Raw genomic sequence first — 26,644 nt, 5'->3', positions numbered from 1 at the left:
CGGTATGGAGCTGCTTCACTGTGTTTGCTCCTCTTCATCGTTTCATAGGAGCGGTTTCACTTCCTGAACTCTGAGATCCAGAAGGAACTCCTGGAGAGGACGAAGGCGTTACAGCGTCTCCTAACAGAAACCACTGAACAGGTCTGCTGCCTTAAAGCTGCACTATGTCACTTAAAAAAAAAAAAAAAGTATTATTTTTTACATATTAGTTAAAAGTGTCCCCAGGTCATGACAGAGAAATATGAGACAGACAATCTGTGAAAGAATCAAGCTCCTCTGGCTTCTTCCTCTGGTCCTACCACCAGCAGGAATGCACCGCTCAAAAACAACCAATCAGAGCCAAGAGGAGGGCCTTAGCACTGCTAAATGCGCTAATGGTGGAGAAACAACTTGCTGTTCCAGGAAAACTGTTTATCCTCCGTCATCGGTGACCATGGTAACTAGCCTTAGCAGTCACGGCAGGTTTTGCTGTGGTGAATCAGTTGTGGTGCAGCAGAGAGCAAGAGGGAGGCTGTGAGCAGCACGTACACAAGCTTGATTGACAGCACTAAGACCCTCCTCCTGACTCTGATTGATTGTCTCTGACCAGGAAGTGATGTATTTTTGAAGCTGGCCGTATGACTACTGGGAGAATCCAGAGGAGCTTGATGTTGTTGTTTTTTTTCCACAGATTATTTTGAGACATAGTGATTATACTAAAGGGACAGAATTATGTAAAATCAACCTTTTTTATCTTTACATTATATTGTAATGTTATTCCCTCAACAAAAACATACCTAGAGTGTTGCTTTGATTCTTACATTTGTGTTTGAGAAATCCTTGAATCTCCATGGCAACCATTCATAAGTTCAAAATCCCTGGGTGGACCTAACTCCGCCTTTGAGACGCAGCTCCTCCTTGGAGCTCTAGCTTTAAAGCTATCTAGAGCCTCATGTAGCACACATCCCCCGCGACTCCCCATACCGCTCCTTCAGACTAGCTAGTAACAAATAGCAAATACCTGGAGGAACTGCACATCTACTGAACTCTTTATAGGGGCTACTTCTCAACGCAACGCTGGTAAAAACCTTGTTAAAGATAAAAATAAATAAAGTAAAAAGAAATAGAGCTTTTAAAGAGAGAGAGGCTCAATTTCTCAAAGGTAGCATAGTTACTTAATTGTGCTATAAAATTGTACAATGTGCCTTGAAATCATACTGCTTCTTTAACAAATATGTATGAAACACATTATTTTTTCTAAAAGTTACATAGTGCAACTTTAATGTTTCCCCGGTAACGTCATGCTGGACCTGCAGGTGTTGGCGATTAACTCTGTGCTTCCTGTCCCCCAGCCTGCAGACATGCAGCTGCTGCAGGACTGGAGCTCCGTCCCTCTGCTCGCCTCCCAGCATGGCGAGGGCCTGCTGGGCCAGGACTCCAGAGGGCTGCTGTTCCTGTGGCTCAGCAGCTCCCTGCGCCGTGCGCTGACCAGCAGCCTGCCTGACCTGCTGGGTCGGCTCCAGCAAGCCTCGCTGCAGGGACAGCAGGAGCTGCGGAGTGAGTGTCTCCAGTGTCGGAGTTCTTCCTCTTACTGCCAGGAAGACGTCATCAGCGCAGTGTCTGAACTTACTGTCCAGGGCCTCTGGCGACTCTGGCTGGTGTGTACCAGGACGTGAAGGGCCAGAGGCTGGAGGCAGCATGGAGGGAGGCTGTTGGGATGTGGACCGGCAGGCTGCTGGACGTCCTGCCTGCTGAGCTGGAGAACCCTCACCTCAGAGCCCTGGCAGCAGCAGGAGCCTCGGCCCTCACAGCTGCTCTGGACGTGGTGAGGAAACGGCAACCTCTGTTTTTTTTCCACTGTCAGTTTTGTCTGTTTGAAAGCAGAAACATTTTTGCCTCCTAAAGTTTGGAGTTTAAAGGTTTCCTCATTGCCAGGCCATGTCTTTGTGTTTTTGGGTTGTTGCAGGAAGCAATCAATTAATCTGAATTAAAATGAGCTTGATAGTTTGCATTCTCATATTTCAGGAGGATAATTTTGTTTCCAGGCGTCATGATCCATTTTATTTATGGTTTTGGCTGTGTGTGTGTTTTTTTATTATTATTATTTTTATTTTAGTTATTGTTTTTGGTTGCTGGGTTTAATTTGGATATTTAAATTTTCTTCCAGTTCCACCCTGCAAAAACACAAAATCTTACCAAGTCATTTTGGTCTAAGAAAATATCTTAATGCACTTGAAATAAGACAATCTAACTTAAAAGTAACTTTGTAGCAAAATATTGACACTTATTGTAACTAAATATCTCTTTAATATTGATGAGAAAATTCTAGTTCCATTGGTAGATAAATTGACTTACAAAAATGGAAAATGTTTTATCAGTTGAATAATCAGCCAATGGAGAACTTTCTCATGAGTATTAAGGAATTATTTACTTAAAACAAGAGCAACCAAGTTACTTTTAAATTAGTTTTGTCTCATTTCAAGTGTGCTAAGATATTTGGACTAGAAACTAGACCAAAGGTGCTTGGTAAGATTTTGTGTTTTTGCAGTTCAGTGGTGTGTTCTGTACAAAATTAAAATTTATTAGTGTTGGTGTTCTTATTTGTGCTATAAAATGGCACTACTTTAATGTTTGTCCTAAAAGTCAATGAAAACATGTAAACACCGTGAGTACTGTGTAGTAACTGAGTGTTTGGTCCAGGCGGGCCAGCAGAGCTCCCACTGGGCCGAGGCCAGACTGGCCACGGCTCTGTCTGGACTCAGGAAACGACTGGCTTCTCTCTACACATTCAGCCGCAGGTACTGCATAACTCAGGCTCACCTTAAACCTTCGTTGGCTCCTGATTTTATGAAGCTGTGTGACCGTGTGAGAGGTGGAATGTATCCCTCCTTTTTCTCTCAGAATAAGTCCTGGCTGACCTCAGTCGGTTGAAATGATGGGCCAAATAAAGACAACAAGTTGGCCACTTTAATCCAGGGGACGGTTCACGAGGTCATTTCTTTGCAGAGACTGTGTGGTCGCTGTGTCGGTGCCGCTGCTGAATCTCAACCTGTCGAGGGCCGCTGAGGGCGGGCTGCTGGAAACCGTGCTGGAGGAGTGGCTCCTGGGGCCCCTGAGGGCCCTCGCCTCCGTCAGACCTGCAGCTGAGCTTTATCGCCTCAAGAGGAGAATCATGGACAGCCCGTTCAGACGTAAGCTGCTCGAGGGTTGAGATTCAACGTGTTCATATCAAACCTGTTGTAAAGTTATGTTTACATGAAACATGAGAGGAGTTTTTGATTTGATTTATTTAATTCAAACAGGCCTTCAAAAACAAGGGGGAAAAAACACACACATAAACACCTTATATGTGCATAACAAAGTGTTCTTATTTAATCCTACACCTTATCTGAATTTACTTAGATATGTTACTTACTGACTCAGTAATTATCAGAAATTTGTAATTATTTAAACCATGTTTTAATATCCATGTACCTGTTGAGCTGCTGCAGTAACAGACAATGTTTTAAGACTTTTAGTTTCACTGGAACCATTTCAGTAAACACTCTGTCATTGTTGTGGTTGAAGAGTCACATAATGGAGAAACTTTGTTAAAAATCAGACCCAGCTTAAGAAGCCGGCTTGGCTCTGAATACTTTTACAGGTAATTTGTGTCCTCTCAATTTAAAAGGCAAGCATTTCCGGTTCCTCCGCTATGTTTGCGCATCAAAGTTTTTATCTGACAAAACAGATTTCTGAGTTCCTTGTATCGTTCTTGTTCACGCTGAAGCCATTACAGGAACATGTGTTTTGGACTTTCAGAATGTTCGGACCGTGGCTCAGTGGAGTTCAGCATTGGCAAACCTGTCCGGTCAGAAAGAGAGGAGCGGCTGTAAATCACACGCCGACTCCTTTCTCTGTTGACAAAACACATCTGCTGATGGAAACGCTTCACATCCAATAAAACACATCTCTGCAGGCTCAGGGGCCTGCTTTCTACAAAGCTGGAATCCATAACAGTTATCAAATTAGTTTTTTTTTTTGTTTGTTTTGTTTTGTTTTGTTTTTCTTCAAACATAGCCAAGTGAAGGGGAGGGAACACTGTTCTTACTGGAAACACTAATTTCAGGGTGGTGTCACTGATTCATACTGCAGTTCCTGCCAGAACACCTGTTGACGGCGTCCAGAGTGTGTGTGGAACAAAGAACTGTCAGGCTGATCTGCTTCAGTACCTTATTGTACTAAAATAAATGTTCTTTACTAAAAGGAACAATAATAGACACACACACAAAAAAAAGAATAAATCAACTTCTACGAATGAACTTAAACTACCACCAGTTGTTTCTTAACTAAAGTAAGCAAGGTTGGTAATCAGATTACAATTCTATGATTTAAATCTCAAGTTACCAGCAATATAAACTGCATGCTTCCAGTAATGAGCTCTTGTTTTGAAAATCTAAATGAGACACTTCCGCTGGAGAAATAGCGACAAATATTGGATTAAAAATGTAAAATAAGCAACTGTCACTGCTTCACTGTGCAGCGGTTTCTGTGGTTACATTCTTCATAATTCTCCCGAAGAAAGCAGCAAACAAAGAACCATAAAACAATTGGAATACACCGGCTTAAAGTAAAGAGCAGGAGCCAAAACACCAGCTGATTTTGGGCAGTAATGTTTTTAGGTGTCTGGAAAATGAGCCATTTCAAAAACCTCCAGAATGTAACATCATAAATCAGTGCGTTACTTAGCAGCCTCAGCAGAGCTCCTCCACATTTGGTCAGCCTGTTTTACCACTGTATGCGCTCCATAATGGCTACTGGAAAAGACAAGTGTTTTGTTGTTGACTGTCCATCTAGCAAACCACTTCCTGCATTCTTGTTGGATGTGCAGGAGGCTCCACTTCTGCTTTTCATAGATGTACGGTTGTATAACTGCAGCCATTTTAAAGTGTGTGTGTAAACGTTGAGTTCGGGGGCGTGGCCAGCAGCAGTTTATTTGGATTTAAAGTGACAGAGCCCTAAAACATGTCATTCTGAAAGGAGATGAAAATAGACAGAACTGAGCAGACTAAAATCTCATTATCTAAGAATGAATTTGTGCAAAAAAATGTAATGAACACGTTTTGTTATAGAACTATCTTAACCTGCTGAATGAAACATCACAGGTCGCCTGTAATGTGTTTGCCTCTCCTCTCCCTGTGTTCCTAAAGACCAAGCGCTGCTGGTGGCTGATCAGTTTGTGGTGACGTTTGACGGGCTTCTGTATCAACTTCCTGTTTCCTGTCCGCTGCTCCTCGCCCAGGACGTCCGCACCGAGCCGTCCTTCACGCTGCTGCTGGACGCCAACGCTCAGAGCTCCCTGCTGATACACATGGACAACAGCAGCGTCCACATTCAGCACACCGGCCAGGTTGGTGTACTGCCAGTGAAAAGTACTCGTCCTCTCAAATGTCTTGCCAGTTCAACATGAAATAAGTGATTGTATAAATATTCACCCCCTATCAGTCAGTATTTAGTAAAACACACCTTTGGATGCAATCATAGATTTGACTAGGCCACTCCATGGTTGTTGACTTGCTGGAAAATCAAAGCTGTAGTTCATTTTGCGTCCCCACAGCATGATGCTGCCACCACCATGCTCCACAGTAGGGATGGTGTGTTTGTGTTCCAAACAAAATCTTGTCTGACGGCCTTAAAGCTCCATTTCGGTCTCATCAGATCCACTTCACGGAGTCTCAGTCATTATGAGACTATTAGCACTGATTGACCAGACCTCTGTTAAATTAGGTCATTCATTTTAAAATGGGGTGAATATTTATGCAGTCACTTATTTTATGCTAAATATTTTTTAAATTGTTTTATATAAACTATTCTTCATTTCGACATTAAAGATTGTTTTTCTGTTTTGTCAAAAAAAGCGAAATTTTGTTGATGTTGATTGATTTGCAAAAGCAAAAACAGTATAAAACACCCAAAGGGGGTGAATCTTTTTATAGGCACTGTAAGTGAATGATGATGCAGACGGTTACAGTCTCTCTCTGTGTCTCAGGTGAAAGCTGACTGTAAGAACGCCGTCCCACATGGACCCCTCAGTAGCCGTGGGCTGACTGTGAAAAAAGGCTCAAACAATGTACAGGTGTCCAATCAGAAGGGACAGTCGGTGTCATGTGACCTGCAGCTGGAGCTGTGCAGCTTCACCCTGGATGGATGGTTACATGGTAGGAGCCGAAACCTGATTTTTACATTTATTGTTTTAAAAAAGTCAAGTTTTTACTCACAGTGTGACATTAAAACAAATTAAATTTTCTCTTTACATCAGTTATTATTACTGACATTATTTAACACCAGGACAAGGAGAGAATCTCATGACCAAAGAGTCAAATTTGGGGACACAGAACCGGTTTCCTTTCTGGACGGTGTGACCTCATGCTCATGAGCATCAGGAAATCAAAACCCAGAAATGAAGGAGACTAAAAGAGGTTATCGTTTTTCTTCATGACCTCATGACCTCTTTGCTGATTTCTTTAGATTTTCTTCCCATGATGTCACATGAATGTGTTTTAGGTGTTAAAATCCACCTGAGCCTCCGCTTGGGTGGATTTGTCAGTTAACCTATCAGAAGCCTATAAATCCATGACATCATTATCCTGGTTTTCATAAATTGTATAAAAAAAATAAAAACATGTAATCTTAGTGTATGAAAACTTCTACATAAAGAAACAGAAAAACATGTCCTCTATTCTGACATTTAGCAAATAGATATAAATAATTATAAGACTTAAAGATGGAAATTTGTCTGATTTAATGTCAGACAGTAAGATGTTTTTTTGACAGGGTATCATTGTGCTCACTGGTGGAATTTCAGATTTTTCTTTTTTTTTATTCAGTTTTTCATAAAATATGGCTGAGAACACAAAAAAATATTTTCACTCATGGTCTGTGGTTAGCTGAAGCCATTTATTGTCCAACAAAAATCATAATAACCTTGATTAAAGGCAAAAATCACCAGCGTACGTAAACTTTTGATCAGGGTGATTTTGAGAGTTTTTGTCAAAATGTTTTTAGCTTATTAATTTTTATGATTTATTTTATTTTATTTATTTTTGTTTTTTTGTGATTTACAAAGAGTAAGCCCATTTGTTTGACAAAAAATGACTCAATTAAAACCCTGAGCATGAGTGGAAATAGTTTTTGCGTTATCAGTCACATTCTCTGAAAAACGTCCAAAACTTCAGAAATTCCGCCGGCGTACATAAACTTATGAGCCGTACATAAACATGTGATTTCCACGGTAAACGTAAAGGAACGTTTTCTGCTTCGACTCGTTTCCCTACTCAGGCACATCCACTGGTCTGCTGGGGACCAACGATAACGACGCAGGCAACGATTTCTCTTTGCGTGACGGATCTCAGGCGAAGACTCTGGAGGAGTTTTTCCACAGTTGGGAGGTCGGATCAGCAGTGCCATTTAAACTTTTTTTCCCCTCCATAAATGTCTGAATGTCATAAATGTTTGCTTTGGTGGAGTGGAGCTTATCTGAGCGTGTTTGTCTTTCACTGGTCCCATCTGTCTGCATCTGCAGCTGGAGCCAAAGTGCAGTAAATCCACAGAAGTTTCCACAGCAGTGGTGAGCCCGGCGAGCTGCGCTTCCTTCTTCTCTTCCGCAGATTCGCCTCTCAGTTCCTGTTTCAGGGTGGTAAGTTAAGAGGAAAATACTTCTAGTATTCCTCAGCTACTTTTTAGCTTGTTGGAGATAAAGAAATTCAAGCTGATTTAAAAAAAAATAAAAAAAAGCACTATGTGAGGAGATTTGTCTGGCAGAACATCTCAAGTAGATTTTTCTAAAATTGGATTGAATTCCATGGCAAGAAACAGCAGATAAATTATCCAAAAAAAATCTGTTTTTCTCCTTTTCAGGTGAGATTTTGTTGAGATATTCTTTACGTGACCATAAGATCCGAACAGGAGCAGAATTTTTATAATTTAACTAAAAACCCAATGTAACTAAAAACTTGTTGCCCCCCATCTCGGCGCCTGCACGTTGGGGTTTACCCCGGTGAACGAGAGGGTAGCCTCCCTCCGCCTACGGGTGGGGGGATGGGTTCTGACTGTTGTCTGTGCTTATGGGCCGAACAGCAGTTCAGATTACCCACCCTTCTTGGAGTCCTTAGAGGGGGTACTGGAGAGTGCCCCTCCTGGGGACTCCCTTGTTCTACTGGGGGACTTCAACGCTCACGTGGGCAATGACAGTGAGACCTGGAGGGGCGTGGTTGGGAGGAACGGCCTCCCTGATCTGAACTCAAGTGGTGTTCTGTTGTTGGACTTCTGTGCTCGTCACGGATTGTCTATCACAAATACCATGTTCAGGCATAAGGGTGTCTATATGTGCTCTTGGCACCAGGACACCCTAGGCCGATGATCGATTTTGTCATCGTTTCATCGGATCTGCGGCCGTATGTGTTGGACACTCGGGTGAAGAGAGGTGCGGAGCTGTCCACTGACCACTACCTGGTGGTGAGTTGGTTCCGGTGGTGGGGGAGGAAGCCGGTCAGACCTGGCAGGCCCAAATGTGTAGTGAGGGTCTGCTGGGAACATCTGGCGGACTCCCCTTGACTCCGCCAGATGATCAGCTGCTTCTGAGAAACAGAAGCAGCTGATGGGTACCAGTGGGCGAAGCGGCATGTGGCTCGGGTGGTCGCTGAGGCAAAAACTCAGGCGTGGGAGGAGTTTGGAGAGGCCATGGAGAAAGACTTCCGCACGGCTTCGAGGTGATTCTGGTCCACCATCCGGCGTCTCAGGAGGGGGAAGCAGTACAGCACCGACACTGTTTATAGTGTCGGTGCAGTACAGCACCGACACTGTTTATAGTGGGGATGGTGTGCTGCTGACCTCAACTCGGGACGTTTTGGGCCGGTGGGCAGAATACTTCGAAGACCTCCTCAATCCCACCAACATGCCTTCTGTTGAGGAAACTGAACCTGGGGACTCTGGGTTGGATTCTCCAATCTCTGGGGATGAGGTGGTCAAAAAGCTCCTCGGTGGCAGGCCCCCTGGGGTGGATGAGATCCGCCCGGAGTTTCTTAAGGCTCTGGATGTTGTAGGGTTGTGTTAGCTCACGTGACTCTGCAATATTGCATGGGCATCGGGGGCAGTTCCCCTGGATTGGCAGACTGGGGTAGTGGTCCCCCTGTTCAAAAAAGGGGACATGAGGGTGTACTCCAATTACAGAGGGGTCACACTCTTAAGCCTCCCTGGTAAGCTCTATTCAGGGGTCCTGGAGAGGAGGGTCCGTCGGATAGTCAAACCTCGGATTCAGGAAGAGCAGTGTGGTTTTCGTCTTGGTCGTGGAGCACTGGACCAGCTCTACACCCTCAGCAGGGTCCTGGAGGTTGCATGGGAGTTCACCCAACCAGTCTACATGTGTTTTGTGGACTTGGAGAAGGCGTTCAAACGTGTCCCTAAGGGGACTTTGTGGGGGGTTCTCTGGGAGTATGGGGTACCGGGCCCTTTGATACGGGCTATCAGGTCCCTGTATGACCGGTGTCGGAGTCTGGTCCGCATTGCCGGCAGTAAGTCGGGTCCGTTTCCGGTGAGAGTTGGACTCCCCCAAGGCTGCCCTTTATCACCGATTCTGTTCATTACTTTCATGGACAGAATTTCTAGGTGCAGCCGAGGTGTTGAGGAGATCCGTTTTGGTGGCCTTAGGATCGCATCTCTGCTTTTTGCAGATGATGTGGTCCTGTTGGCTTCATCAGATCGTGATCTACAGCTCTTGCTGGAGCAGTTCGCGGCCGAGTGTGAAGCGGCTGAGATGAGGATCAGTGCCTCCAAATCTGAGGCCATGGTCTTGAGCCGGAAAAGGGTAGAGTGCCTTCTCCGGGTCAGGGGGGTCGTCTTGCCTCAAGTGGAGGAGTTTAAGTATCTGGGAATCTTGTTCATGAATGAGGGAAGAACGGAGCGGGAGATCGACAGGCGGATTGGGGCAGCATCTGCTGTGAAGCGGGCATTGTACCGGTCCGTCGTGGTGAAGAGAGAGCTGAGTCAAAAAGCGAAGCTCTTGATTTACCGGTCGATCTACGTTCCCACCCTCATCTATGGTCATGAGCTTTGGTCATGACCGAAAGAACGAGATCATGGATACAAGCGGCCGAAATGGGTTTCCTCTGCAGGGTGGCTGGGCTCTCCCTTAGAGATAGGGTGAGAAGCTCAGAGTAGACCCGGTCTACCGTAACACACCATACACTACAGGATGATCGGTTACGAAATCACCAGCGACAATCTTAGATTGGCCAACGTTCTAAGAAAATAGGAGCAAAAAAACCCAGTGTAGTATGAACTATTGCATCAAGTAGTTGGATGTGCCCATCTTCTCTATTTAAATCTAGTGATTACTGAAGGGCATTATAGTATACAGACTTCATAATCTGTACTCTTTTGGTTGAATGCCGTATTTATTTTCACTTTGGCTTTATGTTGTTTAGTTTTTATTCAAGTACGTTTTTTGTTAATGGAGACTGAGAATCCATTTTATTTTTGTTTTTGGTTTTGTTTATTTAGATTATCAGTTCCAGTGTTGTGTTCTTTTGAAAATAAAATAGGTAACACTTTATTTGAAGGGGGTTGAATAAGACTGACATGACACTGTCATAAACATGACATAACACCTGTCATGAACATGAATAAGCCTTCATGAATATTTATGACTGTTGTCATAAAGTGTCATTCGGTAAATTATGACACTTTTAATACAATGTTGACATTATTCAAAATGTCTTTGTTATGACAACTTGACATTAACCAAAAAATAATTACTGATATATATTTGTTCTAAAAGTATTACTGATTGCACTTTAAAAATTAGGTAACTTTATGTTATTACAGGTAAAGTTTAAACAGTAATGATTTCTTGGTTAATGTCAAGTTGTCATAACAAAGACATTTTGAATAATGTCAACTTTGTATTAAAAGTGTCATAATTTACCGAATGACGCTTTATGACAGTCATACACATTCATGAAGGCTTATTCATGTTCATGACAGATGTTACGTCATGTTTATGAAAGTGTCATGATAGTCTTATTCACCCCACTTCAAATAAAGTGTTACCATAAAATGTATCTATCTATGGCAGGAAATAGCATGCATTATTACGTCATTTCCATTAAATCAGTGTCAAAAGGTCTTGAAACAATATTATCGTTTATCGCACTAATTTTTTAGACAATTAATCGCTCAGCAAAATTTGTTATCGTGACAGGCCTAGTTAGGATTAAAAAAAGTCTTTGCATGACTGCATGAGAAGCTCTGTTAAAGTAAATGTAAATCCCTGGAAAAGTTTTCATTTTTAGTTGGATTGCTTACAAATAAAAATGTGAAACCTTTAGCTTGAATTTGTATATAACAATTTGAATAATATTCATTCAGACGTGCAAAACTGGTCGAGAAGACTTGCAGCTGGGATTGCAGTAAAAAGTGTCAAGATCTAAAAAGTGTCAAGATCTAAAAAGTGCGGTGTGCATTTATATTTAAAGAACTTTTTTTAAATTGTCATTTATCAATTCACGCTTTATGTGAGTATATTGCAAAAAAACAAACTGAAGTTTTGTGATCAAATGTAAAAAACAAAAAGAAGTGCTGCTAACCTGATGCCAGCTAAATTCTGAGTGTTTAGGAACCAGAATAGCAGCTAGCTGCCGGGATGTGTGTGTTCAGGTGGATCCAGCCCAGTTCCTGTCTGTGTGTGGGCGGAGCTCCTCCAAAGCGCCCTGCAGGTTGGCAGCGGCATTTGTTCACCTCTGCCAGCAGAATTACATTCCAGTGGAGATCCCCGGCCAGTGTAGTAAGAACAGCGGCATGGAAGTAACCCAGAAGTCCATTTCAGCTTTTAAAATACATTTAAAATGAATTAAGCTCTTCTTTTTTCTCTTTTGTTTCAGTGAAGGTCTGAAGGACGATCAGCAGTTAACCTCTGCAAACTTCTGTTCAGAATGAATATATTTACATACCACTGTCTTCACTCTCTATTCATTTAAATAACATATTTTAATGTGTTGTTGTATTTGCTAATGTACTTTAAGAAAGATTCTAGAATATTTTCAACAACTTGAAATAAAATCCTCCTGTCTTGTGAATCAGTTCATCGTGATGCAGTAAATAAGTTGCATAAAGAAAACTTGAAGGCGGGCTAATGTGTGGAATATTTTTTTGCTTGTTTTCTTTTTTTTTTACTTCTTCAATTTGCATTTTTGCCTGGAGCCATTGGAATTGTTCTGCTTTGGGTAAATTGGTTAACAAAAAAGTGGCTTTAGCATTTAACTTGTGGGATAACTGGCCAGGTTCTTCTTGTCATGTTGAAGTTTCTACTGAAATGCATAAAAGCACTGAGCCAACAGGTGCGATTAGGGAATTAATAATTTACTGCGATGTCTGAATTATTGTGAAGTCTGAGGAAAGTCAATCTTCTGATTTAGAAGAGTTTCATAATCCTCATCTGTGTTTCATAAATGCAGCTGCAAGATTGGCTGAATTTGATGCTAAAGTTTGTCCTAAATCATCCCAGAAAACCTGTTGCTAAGAGTTTTGTAAAATAAATTCTTGTGAGAATCTTTTTCTTTCCATTAGTGACATTTTGACCCTTTCACCACATCATACTTTTGGACATTTCATTAAATATTCAGATTCAAAACTGAGTTATCCGTCACAGGACATTCCAGACTGTTTATATGTAAATTAATACTAGCAAAGGTGAAGATTCATACCTGCTCTGAGAAAAGATTCTACACTTCATATAGACAAATGTTCCCTGATTTCAAAACTTTAGCAGAAGTGTTGCAGCAGAGTTCAGATTTAGCCTCCAGAACATTGAAAACCCCATGAGAAGTCAGCTGTCCAACACAAAAGAAAAGGCACAATTCAGGTCCAAGTGGAAGTTCAGAGAGGTATATTGTGTTTAATTTCATCTCATTACGCTATAATGATTTTCCAGAGAAAACCCACACACTCCTTTCCTTCAACACAGTCTCTTGTGGATCACGTCCTGTTTCTCCTGGTCCTCACACACAGACACTGTTCAGAGGAAGACCAATCCGGCTACTTCCTGAAGTTCAGCCTCCTGTGTTGGTCCATCACTGTGTGGTTTGGCTCATCCACAAAACACAACAGGTAGTTCTACAGAAAAGGTCATCAGGACTGACCTTCCCTCCATCCAGGACCTGTACAAGTATGTGGTCTGGAACAGAGCAGCTAATGGGCACAAGCTGTTTGCCTTCATGTCATTACTACGGAGTCATTTTCAGTACCAGTTGGTCCATTGGGGGTGTGGAGAGGGAAAAAAAATCTAAAGTTTATATATATTAAAAAAAATTATCAATGTCATTTTCCTTAATGGTGTGTGGCTAAAGGTAATCTTAATTATTTATGCAACATTTCCACCAACTGACTGTCATTCAACTGTGAATTTTCCCCAACAGACTCAATTTCACATCAGGGAAGCTTTGGAGCAAAATGGCAAATTGTATGTGGTTGCTAGGGAAGAATAAAAAATATCTGGCCAATCACCATTGTTGAATTTAATGCCTTTGGGGCACTGGAAGTATCAGGCCTGCTACTGAAAATGCCAGAAGTTTTGGATTGCTGTCGTGACGTTCATGATGGCGACGACGAGACCTGAAGGGGATCTTAGACAGAATTCTCCATCTTGAATGACACACAGGATTTTCCCAAATGGCTGGTGAGCTACAGCTTCTGTTGCTCAGCATGTTTATTAGCTTTAGCAAACATATTGCTCTGCTCTTTTCCTGTTCATCAGCTGCTACCATTTTTTTCTAGCTGATAATCAGTAATGATTATCAGCTAGGAATCGATACTGTGGTTTATGTTGCTCTGGTTAGCATAATGCTAAATCTGCTCCGGGTAAATGTTGCTAAGGTTTGTTTTTATTTTTTAGTGATGAAGCTCCTGTTGCCTTTTTACGTCTGTTAAAGTGTTAATGTTTGAAGAATGTTATATTATTGTGGAATTGTCGTCATTTTACGAACATTCATTTGAATGTTTCCCAGAATTTGTCTCACCAGGCAGTCGCCGCTATTTGCACGGAACACAGAGACGGTTTGTTCCCCCAGGCGGTCTCTCTGAACACAATGAACATCTTAAAGCCAGAGCAGTCAGCTACTCTGCTGTGAAACATCCATCCATCCAATAAGTTTCACAGCTTATTTTGCTGTGAAACAAAATAAGCATATTTGCACTATTTTAACTAGAAAAATTGAGTGTACATGTTAATATATTGTTTTAATTTTTCAAAATATTTTTTGGGCTTTTTTTTTTTTTCTTACCCTGGCGACCTCATGCCGCATAAGAGGAAGACAATGGCTGACTGGATGGGTAACATTATGCTGGTAAAGCCATGTACAGAACGATGAGGGAGTGTTAATGCTGCTAAAGAGAGATTTGAGTCCAAGTTATTCATGATCTGTATCTTGTGACTTACAGTGAGCCAGTGATGGAAACTTTTTAAATGCATAACTCAAATGAGATATGTGGGAGTCGCAAACCGATCAGATAACAGCCTGAATGGAGTTCATCCGAGGCTGAGCGGCGCCCACAGCTGCCTTTTCAAAAAGCAGAAAGCAGATGGTTATTTATTATTATTTAATTTTGGGTTTATCTCTTAGCAAAGTGTGAATAAATTAAAGGGGAAACATGTTCGCAACACACCGTCACAAAGCAGAGGGCCGTGCTATGAAAGAGTTCTTCTTTCACTTCAATTCAGTTCAAAAATACTTTACTTATAGGAAAATTAAATCTAAGCCATATCGTCCAAGGTTCTTCCAAGTGTTGTTGTAGATGCTGATGCTGTGATCAGGTAGGTTCTCTTGTGGTCTATATTGCAGCGCATCTGAAGTAGCCTCTGACTGAAGATTCTCTTATGAGACAAGTTTGCTACATTTTAGCAAGGGAGTAAATCCCATCTCATTACTGGGGGGTGGGGGTGGGGTGGGGTGGGGGGGGCAATAAACAGAAAAAATTTTAGGAGCAATTTTTTTGGAGGGTTTGGTGTGGGAGGGGTTGGCAAAGTTACATTGATATGTATCGTAAAATGTGGTTTAAAAAGTTTTTAAATCACCTTCAAGCTGCAGGATCAAAAATGACTAGTAATGCACATCAAACGTGTTTTTCTCAGTAAACAAAATGTTGAGAAGTAAAACTAAAAGTCTGTATGAGTTTTGTTCAGACTCACTGAGCTAATCTCTGCTTCACCTTTCCAAAAATTTAAGGTTCTAAATAAAAACAAATTTTAATGAGTAACTCATAAACATTGATTTATTGTAATGGCTCCCAATACAAGTTATGGGCTATTTAAATTATAACTTAAGCTGCTACCTTTTTTAGTTTTATCATGTCCTGGATGGCTGAGAGCCAACAAGTAGATAGAAACAAATATCGGGGGAGAATCAAAATATAAACATAACACTTAAAGCGCCAGGGTTTATATAGAAAAATATTCTGATTTTATTTAATGGTTTTAATGGCTCTATGTTGAAGATGGTGAGAAATAAAGGCACAACTTTCTTGTTCGGCAATTCTAGACTTTTCCAAGATTGGGGGTTCCGGGCCCCATAACTCCCTTGGGATTTCCGCCCCTGCGTTTTAGTGCATATAGATCACATGCTTGCATTAAGTCTATGCAAAATGAATTTCAGAAATTTACTTTAAATCTAATAAGTTACTCACCTTCGAATTCTACATGGTTGCAGTCACTGATCGCAAATCGTGTTTTTTACAAGAAAGTTTGGTGGAAGTTTTCTGTACGGTCCAAGGTGTAGCTTGCTAAAGCCAGGTAATTTCAGACACCTGAAGCATCTTTCAGATCATAGTTTGGCAATAAACACAACCACTTCTGATCATTATGGATTACTTCGTCATTTTACATCATAAAGGTCAATAAGTAGAGATCGCAGGTTGTGTGTTTTCACACCATGCTTTTGGGAATTCAGAAACAAAGGCTTACAACTCACAAATGTACGAGCTGTATTTGACAGTTCCTAATTTTTTGTTCCTAACAAGTTTATTTAGAGGGGTATAAGATTCCTCTATTTCAAGCTGGAACTTTGGGCTTCATTGCATATTAAAATAGAATTGATTGACAATCACTTTTTAAAAAATATATAATAAATAGAACATTGTTGGAGAAGCTAACCCTGCTAAGTCTCACTAGTTTCTCCCTGGCATGTCTGCTGTGTTCCTCTCCATGAGGCTTCATGACGTTATGTAACTTCACAGGACAGCTGGACGTCCACTGAGAGTAAATTAGACACAGGTGATGTTCAGATCACACTTTTCATGTAGTCATTTGTCAAAGAAAAAACTTTCAGAACCACAAATAGTTTTCTTTCATCATCACAATTCTACACTACGTTGTGTCTTTTCAAAAATAGAAGTGAATGTACTCTTCTTGTTCATGTTGAAGATAACATTAACAAAAGAAAAACACCCACAGGGTCACATTCAGAAGTTTTAATGTGGTCTTATTTTTGGAGCTGCTCTTGTTTTCTCACCCACAGAAGGAATTTCTGCGAAACACATTTCAGCTCTTCTCCTTGATAAATGAGTTCCAGGTGAGGAAACTGGATAAATAAAGTGATTCCTGTCAGCAGCCTTCTGCTGCTACTTCTGAAACGCAGACACCGGTTCTTACTCAAGAGCCTCAAAAAGCCAATAACAGCATATATAATACATTGTAAAAATAAAATGAAATAGAATTCTGATGCTGCAGCGTGTCATATTAAACCAGTGTAAATGAGTTGGCTGTGGTTGGAATACCAGCCTTTATCCTTCAAATCAGATCCTCCAGGAAGCTTCAGTCTGTGGTTCCACTCACACTGTAATGATGCCAAAAGCTGTTTCAACATAACTGACAGATTTTTAACTTTATTTTTGTTCCTTTTGCATTGCTTAATATTACAACCACAAAATTTAATGCATTTTTTGGGGTGGAATTTTATATGAAAGGGTAATATAGTAGTACACAGGGTTTTGAATATTTGCATAAATATAAAACTTGAAAACTATTATCCATAGATTTCAAGTTGGATTAAATTCAACCATTTGCAATAAAATCAAATGGAACTGAATGCCTGTAGAAGTTAGTACAGAAACAATGAACAGTTTTTAATTTAACTGTATATTGACAACATTAGCAGCATTTGCAAATCAAAAACTATTTTTGTTACTAAATTATGAAATAAATATGAGCTCAACAACGAAGATATTTTTTTGGTTTTAATCTGTTATTCAATCATCAGATTGGTGCAAAGTGATGTTACTCAGTTCTCAAGTGTTTCAGAAACCCCTGATCATTCATATTAAAAAACAAAACCTTTTAGAAATATGGGCTGTGAACGCCAGCATTAACATTAGTGTCTGTGCTGCTAATGTTTAGCATTGAGATGATATTTTAGGCTTGAATAGCTTTACTGATAGCCTAACTCCTTTTAGCACAACTTGAGGACAACAGTAGTTTTTTCCAGCGTTCCGTTGCATTTTTTTAAAGCAAATATTAACCCTCAGTGGACCAAGAGAAACGTCTTCATTACCCATCGCTTGTCCGTCAGATTATCGGGTGCACCAGAAACGGTTGAATATACTGTAAATGTTCCTTTTAAAATTTGTGTAATTATTTAACTAAATTAATGTGTTAAAGTCCCAGCCCTAATTTTTTTATAAACAAAAATGCAAATTTATTTTACTGTGAAGTCTTCTATTTCACCTGCTCTGCAATAAATACAATTTCCAATATTTAGATGAAAAGTAAAAATGTGTGCAATTGCCTAACATTTTAGGATGAATGTTTTCTGTTTTGTTAGTCTGTTTCCACCAACAAAAATGAAAATGGCCTTAAAAATAACAAACAAAAAAAGTGAATCAGTGGAAATAACCAACAAATGTTATTGTCTTTTACTACACAATTTGAAAATGAAAGAAAAAACATTTGTTCTTCCTAACATTTGATAATTGAAGATCTCATCCTAAAAGTTGCTCAAAAATTCTCCCAAGAAACCCCAAACGTGTCGTTGTAAAATTGTTCAGGTTAACCTCAGTGAGAGCTTTGGAGTTGCTCCGTCATAAAAGAAATTTCTAAACTTTCCTGATACTTGTCCACACAGCGAGAGTCCAACTGAGTCCAGCAGCAGCACAAAGGAAATGTGTTTCCTGCTGGAGAAGACGGACGATGCGTCTGTCATTTCATGGCTCCCCTGCTGACAGATTTAAGTCAGACTTTATTGCCAATCTTTCTTCTCATGCTCTGCCCTGAAACATGAGCACGTCTTGTGTAGGGAGCTGGACTGCTTCTCTGTGACCTTCAAACCTTTTCATGTTTGTGAGTGAGAAAGGAACTTGGGAAACACACTAGATTGTGTTCCATTAAATGATCTCACTGGTGTAGTCAGCCATCCTTCCTTCACTTTGCTTTCAGTCAGATTCAGAGTCAGTATTTTCCTTCTTTAAAACATCCTGTATTCATTTTAGATAATCAAACTAAATATCAGACAAAGGTAACCTGACTAAATGCAAAAAGCTGTTTTCTCAGCAGTCTCTTAAATTCTTCCAGAAAACATTTGATTGAGCCACAATGGAGGGTTTTTGAGCATTAAAGACATGCTTAAGCTAGCACTACACCATTTCAGTTGGAAGTAATTTGAACTTTGACTAGCTCTCTCCAAACCCTTGAGTCTTTTTTTAATAAGGATAAACTTGCTGATGAGCTTCCTGTTGTGGTCTTGTTGCGTAATCCACATGTGCTTTATCTTAAGGTCACAAACAGATCGTTGAATGTTCTCCTTCAGGATTTTCTGCTATAGAGCAGCAGGTTGTGAAGCAGCAAAGCAATGAAAAACACAAAGTTAACATGTTTTAAGGCTATGATACTATTTACATACAGAGCCTGTTTTATGGGATGCACATATTTTGAAAGGTTTGGAGATCATGGAGGTGCTATTTGCCAAATGTAAGACAGGCGTCTGTTGGGTTTTGTTGAGGCCTCCAGAGCTTTACATGTTCTGGAGTTAGTTTGTTTTTTGGTTTATGACTGTTTTAACAATTAATTGACTTATGATTAATTTATGAATGGTTTCTTAAATTCAAATTAGATCATCTCTAACAAAAAGTATTAAATGTTCATTAGAATTAAAAGTTTATTGATCTTTGAGAATGTGCTCTTGCATTATTATGCCATTATCATTGTTTTACTTGAAAATGGTCTCAAACAATATTATAGTTTATCGCAGTAACTTCTGGGACAAGTTATTGTCAAACAAGATGTATTAGTGACAGGCTTACTCCTTACATTTCACATTATCAGAACTCATTCAGCTAAGCTGCATGGTAAAGCAACTACTACTGATGCGCTACGAAGGTAAGGAGGTGCTAAAAAAATCAATAAAGTTTTATGCTTTTCGTCTTTTATTGTACTATTAAAGTTCCTGTTTTGTTATATTTTAATAATATGTCTAAGTTTAATGTGAGAAAACAATAATTTCCATGTTTTTTGTCAGTATTTAATACGGTTGACATTAAATGATGTTAAAATTGTTTAATTTCAGCATATAATGAAAACTTTAGCCTGTTATGTTATGGAAAAACGGTCGACCCTGCCTGCTAGAATACTACCTGTGGTATATTGCAATGTTATCTTTCACATAAAAATATATTGGGTGATCTGAAACATTTGAGTGTGACAAAAAAAGGAAATCTGAAAGCTTATTTTCCCAACAGTGTAAATTGTGGGTTTTTTTTTTCTTTTAGGTGTTTTTTAGTTAATTTTTTTTTACATTTCAGCTCAAAACAAACCCCATAACATCATCAGTTTACTGCATATTTATTAGATAGCAAAAATATAAAGTCATTTGAACTCATAAAACCACACACAAATAATCAAGTGCAAGCAATAAAGGAATAATAATGTACATAAAATTTGTTTTTCCACACCACATCTGCTGTGAATCTTAAAGAAAAGATACTGAAGTCGTACAGTAAATATCGGGATCTCCACGAGTGACAGTAGAGAATATGCAAATATTCAAAAGCAGCAATGCCTAAAAATCAGTCACAGTTAACATGTTATTGTCTAGAAACATGAAAAATGACACAAGTCAAGCTTTCCATTGGCTACACCCTCTGATAGGAACACCATCCCTGCTTTTAAGGTGATCTTAGTGCAGCAGTGATGCATTAAAGTGTCTTGTCCCTGTAAGGCGACAGACACTGATGTAAGCTAACAGACGGCTTTATTGTTGTGTAATGAGGCAGAATCGTTTCATAAACTTATTCTATTCTGATTTTTACAGAGAAATGGCAAGAATCAGTGTTTAAACAGGCAACGTTGTACACTTTTAGCGAGATATAGCAGGCTCATGTGTTGCGTCTTTATCTGCCTATTAATGCTGTGTGTGATGACAACTTAGCTTTTCTTTTATGCTATATCTCCTTAGAAGCATTCCCTTATTTTCACTATCTTATTCACAGCTACTGCGCTCTGCCATTGGATGATATTTCAGGTCACATTGAAGCAGAATTAGAGAAAACTCCCCAAGTGTGTGCTGAGGCGTACCGGCGGGTCGCCACTAGGTCCTCTTCAGGCAGAGCGGATTCATCCTCCAGCAGTGACAGATGGTGTTGAAGAGCCGGCAGCGGCAGGAGGCGCACGGGTCGCAGCAAGGCAAGTGCGAGGAGCAGTTCTCCATCAGGCGGCCGCAGCGCCGCGCCGGGGTCAGGATGTGGGACTTGTGTCTCTGAAACGGCAGTGACAACATGGCACGTTGGAATAGAGACAGGACCTCAGATCTGTGCAAAAATAATAGACCAGGGAGAAAGTCTGGTGTTGACTCAGCTGTATGTTGGGACGGGTGTGTGAAGGGTAAGCATGTCGCAATAAGAAATTAATCAATCACGTCATCAGTTAAAATGAGCTCAATAATCTCCATTTTGATTATTAATGTTTTTGAAGGGCAGTTTTGTTTACAGAGATAATCCTTGTAGTTATGTTTCCAGTTGTAAGAGGTTTTTCTTTTTTGGCTGTGTTTTATTTTGGAACTGTCTTCCAGTTCAAGGGTGAAGTGTTCTTCGGAAAAATTAAAGTTTATTGATGTTCTAGAGGGCGAACTGGCATTATTACACCATTCTCAATATTATCACCTTCATAAAATTTATCACTTTTGGAAAAAATATTTTTTTTGGCAAAAGTGATTATTTTGTAATGTTTTTGAAAAGAGAAAATATAACTTATGCCATTATTTTAGAAATGTGACAATATATTATAATATTATCACCTATCGTAATAATTAGGGGGATGATTTATCGTCCAACATAATTTTTTACCGTGACAGGATTAGTGGAAGGATTTACAGGGAAAAAGGTAATTGATAGGGGTTGATCAATAAGGGAACTTTATTTCTTGTTCAGTGAGAGAAAGCAAAACTATCGTTACCTAACAGTATTTACTGTACTATGTTAACAATAGATACTCTCAGCATACTATATGCCCCAAGAAAATTGCTTCAATAAAAAAAGATTAAAAACTTACAATGTGAGTCTGCTCTGCTGGAGAAATCTTATGCCTCGCAAATAGTTGTCTTGTTTTAGTTTGTCCCCACACTAGGAAGAGAGATAACAGATGAAAAATGGTTCATTGACAAGAAACATTTTTTCTTTACTTTTAAACATTATTTCAATGCTAGAAAAAAAAAACACTAGAATGGAGTTCCTGTGGATGTGTAACGGTACACATATTCAGACCCTAAACATCAAGTACCGCTCTGTCGCTTCCGTAAGCACATGTACCAAACGAATAAAGAATTATGTCATACCAGAACATGCAGAGTGTTTATGTGCAGGAAAAGGTGTGCAATGCAACTTTGTGTAGCACATTCAAAAGTGACTCCAAAGCATAACAGATGAATTATCACTTAGCTAAGCTAGCTGGGAATATTAGTGTCTCATGGAGTTATGGTGGAGAAAAAAAGGTTGACCAAAAAGTCGCTTGTTTTATTTATTTATTTGTTTTTAAATCATCAATAAAACTACATTCAATAGCTCACTCTACTCTGAACTTAATAATTCCCTAAAACAGCTAAAACTGAATGTAAAAAATCAGATACTGGAGAGACTTTAGCTGACATCCAATCAGCCCAAACTCCGTACATCCAGAGGAATCTACGTTGACGAGAAGAGATTTTCCCGACAGCGATGCTGTAATAATATGGTTATATTGTTTTATAGTTAATCCAGCTTTTACTGCTTTATTCACAGAATCCAACCAGATCTCAAGTCAGTTCTAAACTTTCCACTTTTGTAAGTCTAAGAACATAAATAAAATCATTTTAATTTCAGAAACTGACAAATGTATTTTGTCCTTTTTTTAATGTCTGGATAGCAGTAAACAAAGTACTCTAACATACATTGTTCTTGATTTAACCGTGCCAAAACTCAACTTTAAAACCAGGACACTGTCATGATCCCGGGAACTTTGGGCTTTGGTTTTCCAAAGTCTATCTCCTCATTTATCTTGTAGTTTATTTATGTCCAGTAGGTTTTACCCTATTCTGAATATTTCCCAGTGTTCTTTGTTGTTAGGATAGTGTTACCTTTCTAAAAGGTTTATCCCTTTGTGCTCAGTTTCCTAGTTTATTCTTCTGTTTTGTTTGTCATTTCCACCTCAGCCTCAGTAGAAACTCTTTGGTTCTTGATATCCTTTGCTGGAGAATGTCAGGAGGTGTGGTTTTTTGGTGGAGAGGATTGGACGCTGAGACCCAGGTAAGATGAAGACGAAGGTGATTTAATGATGAAATTGCTCATAAACAGTCCAGGAACAGGCGGCACGGCAGACAGACAAGCACACAGCTAATTGCCGGTAGCACTGAAAACGAAGACTGAAGAACTGGAGCCGACGCCGACACAGGACTTAACCAGTAATACTGGGATGACGGACAGACAGACGCAGACAGCATACGCTTGACAATAGACAAGAGACAGACAACAGGTGGACATAAATACACATGAGGTAATCAAGGGAACGAGACACACCTGGGAACAATCAACGGGGAAGACGCAGAGACAGACTCACAGGACAGAAACTGAACACAGAAAACCCTAAAAATAAATACACAGAAACACGATCATGACAGAGAAGGGTTTTCTTTTATGGCTTCATAATTATAGACCTCCACTTCACCTCCAGTTCTCCCTACATTCGTGTCCGACTTGAAACCAACCATGACAGATGCATACCGAACTGTAATTTTTAAAAAATATTTTTTTATTTACTGTTACGCCCGTGATATTAGCCTTTCATAACAGAAGGAGAATAATGACAGAGAACAAAAACATCCCCCCAGCCCAAGTTGTACCTAATCATTGAGAAGAACAGGGTTTCATTTAAACTGGCCAATCACCAACTAGCAGGGCATCGAGGGGTCAGAGAATTGCCAGATAATTGGTGGTTAAAAGCAACAGAGAACTTGGCATGTTACATCTGCTTTGAGCGATGGAATTTATAGTTAAAGTAGATGAACATTTATCTCCGAGACAGCCAAAAAACAGTCAGCATTAATGAGTTGAAGATGTGAAAATCGGTGCAAGTGGAGTCCTCTAGGGAGAACAACTACTCCGTCATTAGGCAGGACTTCTTTACCCCCTCTGTTGAAGAATATGCTCCTTTGATCTCTAGAGGAAAATACGTTAGCAGATGTTTTGGTTATTATCTCCTAAAGAGAGTTGTCAAGGCTTAATTTAATTATACTTTGAGCATGAGAAGTTGGACCGGTATCCACAGACTAATGGTGTAGTATCGTTTAAATATGAGCAGACACACTGTGCTGCTTAGGCGCAAATCAATGTAGTCACCCTCACAATGTTTTGATCATAACTGAAGGGACCTTCAACATCGAAAGTATTTAAATTCCTTGAGCTTTCTCACATTGTCATGTTAGGACTGCAAAAATCAGAATATCCAGTTGGGATTTTATTGGGCAGGCAAACACAAAGCAGTGCATAATAGTGAAATGGAAGGGAATATGTGGATTTCAGAATTCATTAGCATGTGAAACTGTGCAGCGTGTTGTGCATTGACATTCAACTATCTTAACTCTGATACCCTTAACTTCCTTCCAAAGTCACTGAATTAGTAAATAGGCTTCACCTGCATGAAATTCAGTCTCAGTGAGTCTGCGTGGTATTGGTCTAGAATGTAGAACATTAATAACACAGTGAGAGCCGTGATCAGATAAAGTTATGAAAAAGCTTTGTTAATAGCATCGCGTGCGTGGGTGAAGTGGATGATTTAACACCCACACTTTTCAGACTGAGTTAATATCTTTGTTAGTCGAGGCTAAATTTGGACAAAACAAAAGTTCAAAACAAAATTCAGTTTTTAAGGAACATTTCTGGGACGATGACTGAAGCAAATGCTTAGAGTGCTGTATTTAGTGCTGAATAAGTTATTATTCACAATTTTATTTACTGACAGTGTAAGTTTAGCAGTTTGCTATGAAAAACATTATTCTGTTTTACTCACTTTTATAGCAAAAAAACAACAATACCTTCTTAAACATTCATAAATGTCTTATTTTTATTAGGACAAAAATTAGACCATAAATTATGTACAGAGTGAATAAATAGAAAAAAAATAAACAGATTTTTTTTTTATCAAAGTGGTTGAAATTATCAACAGTTTTAAATAGTTAGTTTTGCTCCAAAACAAAATTATATATATATATATATATATATATATATATATATATATATATATATATATATATATATATATATAAAACTTAATATATAAATATAAATATGTATAACAAAATATATATATATATATATATATATATATATATATATATATATATATATATATATATATATATATATTTCACAACATGCATTTGAGTCCAAACATAAAAAGTTACATTATGTGGGTGTGATGTGTTTTTTAAGTAAATGAAAATAAACAAGAGGAGTCTTCAGAATAATTTCTTGAGTGTCAGGAACCATGGTTTTTATGACCAAAGTCATAGAGTTCAAAGGCAGTGCAACCAAAGAATAATGTATATAAACTTTTGATTTTAAAGACTTAAACCTGACATGTTTCTCTCATTACTGCAGCAAATAGAAATAGTTTTCAGTAATTCTGATTGACCTGAAACAAGACAAGTTTGGTCTGATTTAACTATAGACATTAAAGTGAACATGTCTTTTAATTTCCTGCAAACTTTTTGTTTCAATTTTCTTAACAAAGTCTTTTTGAACCAATAAAAATGTCTTGATATTTGATTAATAAACGAATATTGCTCTATCAAATGCATTATTTAGCTAAAAGTAAAATAACATTTTCAAAAAGTGTTAATGAAGTACATCTACAGTTTGATTGATAAAACCCAAAATACCGCATGCATAAACAGGTGAGCTTTAAAATGCTCGTCATTAAGCAGTTGTAGACAATTAAATCTAAGCCACATAAAGAGAGAAATGAGCTAATTTCTCAGACTTTTCTAAGTTTGCCAGATGTGAGATGGAAGCATTGTAAGACGCACTAAAGAAATACTTAGCTTTATGTAGGATCTATCCATAATTTCCGCACACCATGTATCCCACAGGCACACAATTATTATGAATAATAAACAGCAGAAAACAAAGCCAGCTGCAATGTGTTTGCTAAACGTCCATACCTGTAACATTCTCGGTCTTCCTCGCGTCTTTTTTCGTGTCCTCTGCCCACGAGAGCGGAAAGAAAAGCAGCAGCAAGCACAACAAGTGTCTGCCGGCGGTCCTTCTCATGGTGCTGGAACCTGTTGAAGATAGTAAAATCACCCTCACACTCAGAAAATGTGTGTCAGCGGCTGTTGAAAAAAGTGAAGGGTGAAAATGGAAACGTCGGTTCGCTTACTTTGTTGCTCTCCCTTATCTTCGGTTTTGAAGGCTCGGCTCTGTGTGCGACTCTGACGAGGTCTTAAGCTTCTACTTAGGCCGAGCGCGAGCGACGAAAAGGCGGAGCGGAGCGCGCCGCCCCCGCGTCACCGTCTCGAGACGCGGCGGGAGGTGATGCTGTGGGTGCTGCTCTCCATGTTTAACACGAACATCCTATTAACATTATATTACGGAGGCAGCTTGTAAAACGGAGGTAAAAACAGAGGTGAATTTTGGGTTTCATTTAACCAATTCGTTATTTAGGTACTACTACATCTAAAATATGAATGCAGCGTAAATATGCAGCATTTCTTTGCAGTTATCTCAAAAAGTGAAACTCGTATGTCGTAAAGAATCATAACGCATAGTGACATATTCTAAGCCTCTATTTCTTGTAATATTTGACGATTGTGGGTTTTCAGACAACAGAAACCCAAATTTCAGCATCTCTGAAATTTTGAATACTACGAAAATGTCATTAACAGCTCATAATCCTAATCAGATACTTAACTCAAAACACCTGCAAAGGTTTCCTGAGACAATGGGAGAAAGAAAGAAAGAAAGAAAGAAAGAAAGAAAGAAAGAAAGAAAGAAAGAAAGAAAGAAAGAAAGAAAGAAAGAAAGAAAGAAAGAAAGAAAGAAAGAAAGAAAGAAAAGGACATTGGCTTTTATAAAATCTAAAAGAAGACTGGAGAAATGAGAAGTACAGGGGGGTGAGGAGAGAAGA

At 39.3% G+C, this 26,644-nt stretch overlaps 2 protein-coding genes across 2 annotated transcripts in view; one reads left to right on the top strand and one right to left on the bottom strand.

Moving 5' to 3' along the window:
• The window catches only part of apoltp (apolipoprotein lipid transfer particle homolog), a 65,091-nt gene extending 52,528 nt beyond the window's left edge, over positions 1-12,563 (top strand). Inside the window, exons 64-73 of the mRNA XM_088014665.1 lie at positions 49-141; positions 1,332-1,536; positions 1,617-1,804; positions 2,680-2,777; positions 2,986-3,170; positions 5,169-5,368; positions 6,008-6,176; positions 7,297-7,406; positions 7,541-7,654; positions 11,671-12,563. Of these exons, the coding sequence (XP_087870791.1) occupies positions 49-141; positions 1,332-1,536; positions 1,617-1,804; positions 2,680-2,777; positions 2,986-3,170; positions 5,169-5,368; positions 6,008-6,176; positions 7,297-7,406; positions 7,541-7,654; positions 11,671-11,862 (1,554 nt within the window). The 3' untranslated portion in view covers positions 11,863-12,563. The remainder of the gene's footprint in view (positions 1-48; positions 142-1,331; positions 1,537-1,616; positions 1,805-2,679; positions 2,778-2,985; positions 3,171-5,168; positions 5,369-6,007; positions 6,177-7,296; positions 7,407-7,540; positions 7,655-11,670) is intronic.
• Positions 12,564-19,817: 7,254 nt separating this feature from the next.
• asip2b (agouti signaling protein, nonagouti homolog (mouse) 2b) lies at positions 19,818-26,171 on the bottom strand. Its single transcript, XM_014991707.2, has 4 exons — positions 25,898-26,171; positions 25,680-25,799; positions 21,539-21,609; positions 19,818-20,747 (listed from the first exon to the last, which is right to left on the bottom strand). The coding sequence occupies exons 2-4, from the start codon at positions 25,786-25,788 to the stop codon at positions 20,580-20,582; spliced, it is 348 nt and encodes a 115-aa protein (XP_014847193.2). The 5' UTR covers positions 25,789-25,799; positions 25,898-26,171; the 3' UTR covers positions 19,818-20,579.
• Positions 26,172-26,644: the final 473 nt, after the last annotated feature.

The sequence above is a fragment of the Poecilia mexicana genome, unplaced genomic scaffold (genome assembly GCF_051168715.1).
Source record: "Poecilia mexicana isolate PSO_F unplaced genomic scaffold, ASM5116871v1 scaffold_17, whole genome shotgun sequence".
NCBI lineage: Eukaryota > Metazoa > Chordata > Actinopteri > Cyprinodontiformes > Poeciliidae > Poecilia > Poecilia mexicana.
The sequence above is the reverse complement of the archived record's forward strand: the minus strand, read 5'-3'. Positions and strand labels throughout refer to the sequence as shown.

Bases quoted from the DNA above. Each gene is read 5' to 3' on its own strand.
- asip2b (XM_014991707.2), bottom strand. From the start codon at position 25,788: ATGAGAAGGACCGCCGGCAGACACTTGTTGTGCTTGCTGCTGCTTTTC. The intron at 21,610-25,679 runs GTATGGACGTTT...CTCTCTTCCTAG, and splicing joins GAAGACCGAGAATGTTACAG to TGTGGGGACAAACTAAAACA. The intron at 20,748-21,538 runs GTAAGTTTTTAA...CTGCCGTTTCAG, and splicing joins CAGCAGAGCAGACTCACATT to AGACACAAGTCCCACATCCT.